Below are 9141 nucleotides of genomic sequence, written 5' to 3'. Positions count from 1 at the left end.
AATTTGACTTAATAAAATTCCTTTTTCCCTATATTTTTAATAGGGAATTTGGTCTTTTTTTGTAGTATTCCATAAATGTGATTAATCTTATTGGTTTTATTATTCCCACATAAATTAAACATTCAAACCATCAAACAGTTGATATGGTCAACTGTGTTTGGCTGGTAGACTGGTACCAATGCCGTTGATTTTATTTTTGGTTTATAAGGCAACGACAAATTTCTGAAATTTCGTCGGTGGAAATGTATGGCTATAATATGTGGCATTGTGGCCCAACCCATTTCTGATACTACAATCCAAAAATAAGTTAGACTTGACATCAATCTGTATTTGTTGTAATCTGTATTTGCTGTGAATGTCGACTAATTTAATTGGTTTATATCATGAAGAAGGTTTTTCGAGATTTTATACCAACAAACAAAAACCCATATTTCTTACACAAGTAACATAACTCTAATTATCCCACATAAATCTTAATCAAAACTAAAGTGGATTTGTTCAAACCAATCAATTATGTTAGAAAGCATTTGGATTAGTTTAGTAAAAAAAAAGCAACATGTTTGGTTCAGCAAAAAAAGTTCATATAAGTAAAAATTAGTAAAAACTAGCCGAAATCAAACTATACTATGAAGGGTGTTACAAGTACTCAGCTTAAGCAACTTTTGTTGACTTTGAAGAACATTGACTTTTGCTGTTCTTTGACATAAAGAAGCATATTGTCAAGATCCATCAATCCTGATGAAATCATATCCATACCTCAGTAACATCCTCAGCTTCTTCTAAAAAATCCTTGAATCCTCGGCTTCTAACTTAATCTTCTGTAATCATTAAAATGTCAGAAGCACTTCTGTGGGCTGTCACAAAAACAATTCTAGGAAAGATTGCTTCTTTTGCAGGTGATCTTACCTGCAGTTATACTACTGAAGGGATTTTAGCAGCACAACATGTTCGAAACGATCTGAAGAAGATCGAGAACAAGGTGATTGCTATTCGTGCAGTCCTGCATGATGCAGAGAAAAAGCAGTATGACAGTGAAGCCATCAAAATCTGGTTGAAAGATCTTAAAACTATTGTTTATGATATTGATGATCTCTTGGATGAAGTTGGGACTGATTTATTGCGGCGGAGAGTGAACAAGGGTCATGCTCTTCAGCAAGTCAGGTACTATCTTTCGTCTTCAAATCCTGTTTTGAGTCATTTTTATTGGAGTCAAAAGATTAGGGACCTTTTACAATGTTTTGATGACATAGCTGCTAATAGAAGGGATCTTGGGTTGGATGATCATTATCTTGTCGAAACACACGGTATTGAGAGGAATCCCTTAGATGCATTTGCTTATGTGAAGAAAACAGAAATCATTGGTAGGGATGAAGCTAAAAGTGAAATTTTTAGACGTTTAGCGAGTAGTTGTGTAGGAGATGCTAGTAGGCTGTTTGTGCTTCCCATAGTTGGATTGGGAGGGATTGGGAAAACAGCGTTGGCTAAGCTTGTTTTCAATGATGAGTGGGTGACTAAGAACTTTGATGTTAAGTTGTGGGCTTGTGTCTCTGAAAATTTTGATCTGCAAAAGACAATAGAAGAAATTTTGAGTTCTGTTAGTAATGAAAACACAGCAAACCTCAGCATAAGACAGTTACATGAAAGGCTTTCTGAGATATTAGATAGTCGAAAATATTTTCTTGTGCTTGATGATGTGTGGATTGAGGACATCAAAGTATGGCGAGACTTGGAAAATTTGTTAGCCATAGGTGAAAAAGGGAGTGTGATTTTGGTCACTACGCGAAGTGAAATGGTAGCATCGGTAGTTGGAAATGTTGAGCCATATTGTTTAGATAGTCTTTCTAATGATGTATGTTGGTCCATATTCAAGCATTTGGCATTTAAGAGTGGTGAAGAGGAAAGATATCCTAATCTTTCTAGAATTGGGAAGAACATTGCTGTCAAGTGTGGCGGGGTTCCTCTAGCTGTCAAGGTACTTGCGAGCCTGTTACGCAGTGAGAGAGATGAGAAAGAATGGAGGCGGATTGTTGAAACAAATAACCTTGTGAACCTACATCCACAACATAATGACATCAAACAAGCTCTGAAAATGAGCTATAACAAACTCCCATATCATTTGAAAGCGTGTTTTGCTTATTGTTCATTGTTTGTGAAGGATAAGAAGCTTAATCCACCGATAGTATCATGTTTGTGGAGTGCACTTGGCCTTCTGCAAGGGGGATCCAACAACGAAGAGTTGGAATCAGTCGGATACAAGTACTGTGAAGAACTACTGTCAAGATCTCTTCTTCAGGATGCATTTATTGTGTTTACTGAAACTGTAAGTGAATTTAGAATGCATGATCTATTCCATGATTTGGCAACTGATATTGTTGGCCAAGAGATAGCTGTTGTAACTAGCAATCAGCTTAACGTTTCAGAGATATGCAGACATATTGTATGGGGATATGATGGAGGTGAAGTTTTGTCAGACAAGGGTGTTCCGAAAGAGCTACTCAGAGCAAAGAAGGCTCGAACATTCAGATTTGGCTATGCAATGGGTTATGTTAGCAGGTCATTTATTGAAGGTATTATACACAACTTTAGATGCTTGCGTGTATTAGATTTTCATCAGAGTAGTTTTGAGGAGTTGCCGAGGTCAATTGGGAACTTGAAGCATCTCAGTTATCTTGACCTGTCATACAACCCTATCATCAAATTTCTTCCAAGTTCAATATGCAAGTTATTGAATCTACAGTCTTTGTTTCTGCCTGGTTGTGAGATGTTACAAGAGCTACCTAGGAATATCGATCAGTTGGTAAGCCTAAGGTACTTCTCTGTGACTACAAACCAAGAGAGCTTAACTAGCACCAAATTATGTGGGTTAAGTACTTTGGGGAGACTAGAATTATATTCATGTGAAGAGTTAACATCACTATGGAATGGATCGTCTATTCAATTCCATACATCCCTGCTAGAACTTCACATTGTAAACTGTCCTAGATTGACTTGTCTTCCGGATAGCATGAAACACCTTGTCTCCCTCGAGACATTAGTCATCCGTGATTGTCAAGAGATCGATTTGGAGAAAGGAAGCAACCTATGTGGGCTCCAAAGCCTTCGAACCTTGGAAATTACCGGGGTTACAAAGCTAAAACATTTGCCTGATGGAATCCAATCTGCTGCAAATTCTTTACAATATCTCTGGATTGATAGCTGTATAAGTTTAGCAATGCTTCCAAATTGGTTGCAGATTTTCACTTCCCTCAGGAGGATTCTCATTTACAGTTGCTTAAATTTAATAGCTATACCCGAGGGATTTGGTCAGCTCAATTGTCTGCAGAAGCTTCTGATTAAGGACTGCCCCCATCTCAGTAAAAGATGTGCAAAATATACAGGCGAAGATTACTCTCATATTTCACATGTGCCTGAAGTTTACCTTGATGAAATCCACATCAATGGAATTGATTCCGTGTGAATCAGGTTCTAATCCTAGTCTCATTGTTTTCAATAAGCTCATTGCATACTTTAGACTCCTTTTGTGTTGTGCATATTTTGACAGATCAGAGTCATTCTGCAACCATGATCTACTCCTTTCACTGCACTTTGTGTGAACTGGTGTATCAGATGATAGGTTATGATTCGAAAGGCTGGATCACGGTATGGTGTATTTTGTATCAAGAAGTTTTATGTATTCACATATAACGTACAATCAAGTATCATGAAAAATAATGTGGATTTATTCTTCTTTTTTAAAAGACTCTTGACTTTCATTTTGCTATGCTGGTGTTCTGACACCAAATTTATATGGTCAAGTTCCGAGTTCTACAATTGAGCATACCAAAATCATTTTGATCAATTCTCTAATATATACATATATCAAGTCTTGGTCAGTTATTTTCTTTATGTTCGCGTCTTTTACCAGCAATGTCTCTAGCATCAAAGATTTGTACAGTTTTGAGCTTACAGGCATTCTGTTTTACTGACATAGACAGTTGCTGATGCAAGATCATACACAAAACTAATTAGAATTTGTTATTGGATTGAGATATCCATCAATCTTACCGCACCCTTCCTTTATATTTTAATCTTTAATCTTATGCAAATCATTTAACCAATGCGTAACTGGTATTTCTGCAGTACGTAACAGGTGAAGATATGTACGCAGTAATAATAATATTGAAGATTTCTCAATCAACTTTGAATTGAATTGTTAAAGTTGAAACCCTTGATGCAGAGTATAACACTCACTAGACCGAGGTTGATCAACTCAAACTAGTCCAGTCAATCATAAAATACATATAACTTAAATTGGAAACATTTCTGAAAACTTAAATGATAATCATCAAAGAGTTCGAGGTTGTAATACAATTAATGAAAAAAGTGCAGGTAAAATGGTAGTAGGGTTGCTCGATATATCTTAGAGACAAAGACCTGCACCGGCTACAGAAACACCAGCTATATCTTCAGAACGAATGCAACTTAGTCCTTTACAGCAAGTGTATGGACCTCCTCCAGGACATAGTTGGCCTTTAGCTTGACATGTTATTGGTTCATTGGAAGAAGACGACGGCCTTATACCTTCCGATGTTGGAACTGAAAGCAAAGCATGAATAACAAGTCATTAATCAAGATATTATATATATATATATATAATAATCCATAGATACATTACTATGTATTTCATAAACTAAAACTAATTAATGCTTTTAGAGAGGAGAAACCTGATGTAGTAAGCAAAAGAATCGCGAACATCATAGCCATAACAGAACATTTTATGTGAACACTAGCCATTTGGATGTGTTTTAAGGATGAATAGAGTATGTGAAAATGCACTTCAAACTTATATATTGTTGAATGTCGATATGATTAAAGGTTCATCCAATGTTGGGTATTTATAACAATCTATTTACGCAATGTTATGATCAGTTGTAGTAATATTAAATTGCATCATTAGCTTCTTCTTTGGGGGCTTGATTACTGCTATGTACATTTGAAGCATATACATGACAACTAATTGCCAATCAATTAATCTTAAGTAAAGTAATCTAATATGTTGAGATGCATGACTTTCATGGATGTTGTTGCTGCCATGTCTTTTGGATTTTGTTGAATCCCCAACAAACTTCTTGATTAGAATATAATTAATAATAATTAAATTATGAGATATTGTGAATAATGAAATCAAAAGACATGGAAGCAACAAACAACAAAAATGGCAAGTCATTAGAAGCAACTGCGCAAGCTGTACATGCCAATTATGGCTAACACCTACCACAAAGTGAAGACATTACAATAAGTTATCATATCACACAAATATACAAATAAAAAATCTTCAAAGTACATATTTTTAGCGCATTAGGGAGTACTATAAATATTGAAACGGTGAGCAGAAGAAGCAGCAACAAACATTAGAATCAAATACATAATACAACAGTACTTAGCATCTTAAATCACAATGGGGAAAGCTTCTTCCATCAACTTCGTTGTCGCGGCCATTATGTTAATGGCTTGCATTCATACTATATCAGGTATATATCGCCATTTTACCTTAATATACATATCATATACGTTCTTAAGTTTTTTCGATAACTCTTGAGAACTTGGTGTCCCAAGTTTTTGATCGAATGCATAAGCTGTCCTTTGCTCTTTACTTGTCTATTCTATATGTTTTTGATGTATTCAATGTTATTATTTTCATGTACCTTTAAGTCATCATATGTATACAAATAAACTACTTCCCTATTCCTTATGGTTTTACAATTTGATTATTATTCTATCACATAAAGATTCCAAATGTAAAAAACAAAAATGGATGGATAGAGAATTGAACTAATTTATTTTCATTTCACAATAGATATAATATTTTGACTTTTTAATCTGTATTATATATTTATTAACTTTAACTACATAGACTTTATACATATATATGTAAAAATTAAATATTATTTTTAATATATTGTTGGATTGATTTCAACACATATTTTAAAATATAATTAAATTTTGGGAAATTCTCAATGGTAGCCCTCTACTTTTGCTTTTTTCCAATGGTAACCAATTTTTTTTTTCCGATTATCTTTGGTAGCCCTAAACTTTCACATTTTTACAACTGTAACCTTAATGATGATTTTCTGTTAAATCTAACTTACTATGGTCTACGGAGTACTAAACAAGTTAACTATTCCAATAATAAAAAAAAACCTAGAAAAATACCCCCACAAATACCTCCATCCTCCTTATCTCTCCTCTTCCTTCAACCTCCAAACTCCATAGATTTATCTCTTCACCTTCATCACCATTAATTGATAAATTTGTAAATGTCCATCAACCTCCAAACTCTTAATTGTTTAATTCTTTGAAGTGCTCTTCATTTCTCCCCCTTTTTTATTTCAATCAAATTACAGGGTTCTTCATTTTCGTGGGAGTGTTTTTCGTGGATGGGGTTTTTGTGCATATATTGTTAGAAAATAATTATGGGGATGAAGAATTAGGGACGTGTTTACACTGTCCTTAAAGCAATTTTAACCCCCCACTATGATTGCTATGGATTACCGGTTAATATGCTTCCAGGATTTTCCCTAAGTTCGAGATCAATTAAAGCAATGTAATTGAACTCCCTAAGAACACTTTAAGAACAATTAGAATAGAAAAGGAAGAAGAAGATAAAAGTAAAAGTAAGTTATAATTTTTGGAGCCATTAAAATTTATAATGAACAGCCTTTGTAATCCAAGAGTCACTATTTCCCCAAAAAAAAAATAATTAATTAAGATAATCTGACTTTTAATGAATAGTCACTATTATCCTAATCAATTTAACCGTAGGAAACTTATCGCTTAAGCTCGCCCGATCGGGCCAAGCCCGCCCGGTCTGGCCATCTATATTTAGAAAATAAGTTTGCTCTCGCGCCCCCGATCGGACTAACTTAGCCCTATCGGGCGAGAAAATATTATTTTTCTAAGTATATGTTCGCGCTCGACCGGGCAAAGCCCGCCTGATCGGGTCCGTGGTCATAAACCATGACACACGTTAACATTTTTGTTATGCTCCAAATATTAAACTTATAGACTAGCTCCAAGCTAAACTTTTCTATTTAACCAATGTGGGAGCTTCTTCCCAACATCAAGTTAAATAAAATAGAGTAACTTATAGACTAGTTTCAAGCTAAACTTTTCTATTTAACCAATGTGGGAGTTTCTTAACATCAAGTTAAATAGAATAGAGTAAGCTAATATCCTCTATTCAACTAATGTGGGAGCTTCTTCCCAACAACAAGTTAAATAGAATTGAACAAGCTAACTTCTTCTATTCTACCAATGTGGGACTTCCATCCAACATTTAGCTATATAGACTAACCTATATAACCAACTTCTATTCTACCAATGTGGGACTAATTTCCCATCATTCACAAAACCTACTATAAAGACTACTCTAACATATATAGGTGGTGATTTTCGTGGGGTTGGGGGTGTCTTAGGAGGGGTTAAGGTGGGTGGGGTTTTCATAACGGTATTTTGTGCAAGAGGGGTTTCAGTAGGTGTAGGTGGTAATTTTGTGAGTTGCGGGTTTCTTGGGTGGGGTTTTGGTGGGCGGAGGTTCCATGGGGGTGTTTTCGTGGGTGGGGTTTTGGTGGGTTGTTGATTTCATGGTGGGTTTTGGGGTTGGTGGCCAATTTCGTGGGACTGCGGGGGGTTGTTGCGGTTGAGTGGAGGGGGATGGAGAAGGGGTGGTTGTTGCGGTGGAGGGGGGACGGAGATGTGGTGGTTGTTGGAGTGGAGGGTGTTGCGGGTGGAGGGTTTTGGGGTTGGAGGTGGCTGCCATGAAAGATGAAAGGAAGGAGAGAGAAAATGGTTAAGGGAGAGAAAATGGTGACAATAGTTAAAGTTAACGGATATTTAATGGTTTAGACTTAATAAGGTCACAGTTGCAACTTTTAACAAGTTGAAGGCTACCATTGAGAATCCAAAAATAATTTGGCTACCATTGGGAATAAGCAATAGGAGAGGGCTATCGTTGAAAATTTCCCTTAATTTTTCTTTATTTTTTTTATTAATTATTGTATATATAACTTGATGGTCAAAGTGGTTTCTTAGAAAGTATAAAAGTCAAAACAATACATCTTCTATCTATTATAAAACGAAGATAATACGAAGGAATAACTATAGGCGCATAGCACCTATATGTTAGCAAACATATAGGATGACATTCTTGAAATTAAGTTGAAGTTTGTCACATGAAAGTGGGACAAAGTAGAAGGAATTTTGGTGGAAAATATAATGGTAAAAAGTATCATCACTACGTGCATAATAGTACACAAAAAGTACTATTAAGACAACTTATACTTAATGGTACATTATACATGCATAATTGTACACATGAATGTACCACTGTAGCATAATAGTACACATGAATGTACCACTATAGAAAAAAATCAAACGGAAAAAAAATTGAAAACCCCTAAACGCCCTCCTATATACATGCTAAATAAATAGTTGGTATGCGCCTATATACACCCAATACGAAGTATATTTTTAAATTTTCATGCTTGTAAATATTACGTGCATATATGGATCTAGGCAACTACTACTCTGTATAAGACAGTAAAGTTCCATGTTGTGTTTGGGTAGTGTACGTGATTTAAGTACATTGCGTGCATATGCATGACTTTATTAGTATGTACTACACAAAATACTTCCAATATGACTAATTGTGTTACTTGGACTGGTATTAGGTCCAACATGGCGGGTACATTTTAAGTATTCGACTTGACTATTTTGTGAAGTTTTTTTTAATGATTTTAATTTTTAAATTAAAATGAAATGTCGTCTAAGTGTCTTATCCATATCCGAGAGGGTACATATATATTTAAGGTGAAATGAAGAGTCAGGATAACATATCGTTGTTTATATACAAGTATATATAACGTTTGATTTCATGTTTTCAGTACTTCCAGTTCCAACCATGGCAACAAATTACGAATCTGCCGGATACAATGAGCAGCCACCACCAGGTCCACCACCACCAACGCCGTCGCCCATGTGTAGGAACGAAACTGAACTGTGTTTAGCTTATGGTGATTACACTTGTTGCAAAGGATTAAATTGCATTTTGGGAGATCCAATCCTTCCTGTTGGTGCTGGTTCATGTTTACCTATACGCGAACA

At 35.4% G+C, this 9141-nt stretch overlaps 1 protein-coding gene across 1 annotated transcript; it reads left to right on the top strand.

The window, feature by feature from the left end:
• The first annotated feature begins 832 nt into the window (after positions 1 to 832).
• LOC110720783 (putative disease resistance protein RGA3) lies at positions 833 to 3457 on the top strand. Its single transcript, XM_021899820.1, has one exon. It carries the CDS (start codon positions 833 to 835, stop codon positions 3455 to 3457), a length of 2625 nt encoding a protein of 874 aa, XP_021755512.1.
• The last annotated feature ends 5684 nt before the right edge of the window (positions 3458 to 9141 follow it).

The sequence above is a fragment of the Chenopodium quinoa genome, unplaced genomic scaffold (assembly GCF_001683475.1).
Source record: "Chenopodium quinoa cultivar QQ74 unplaced genomic scaffold, ASM168347v1, whole genome shotgun sequence".
Lineage (NCBI taxonomy): Eukaryota > Viridiplantae > Streptophyta > Magnoliopsida > Caryophyllales > Amaranthaceae > Chenopodium > Chenopodium quinoa.
The sequence above is the reverse complement of the archived record's forward strand: the minus strand, read 5'-3'. Positions and strand labels throughout refer to the sequence as shown.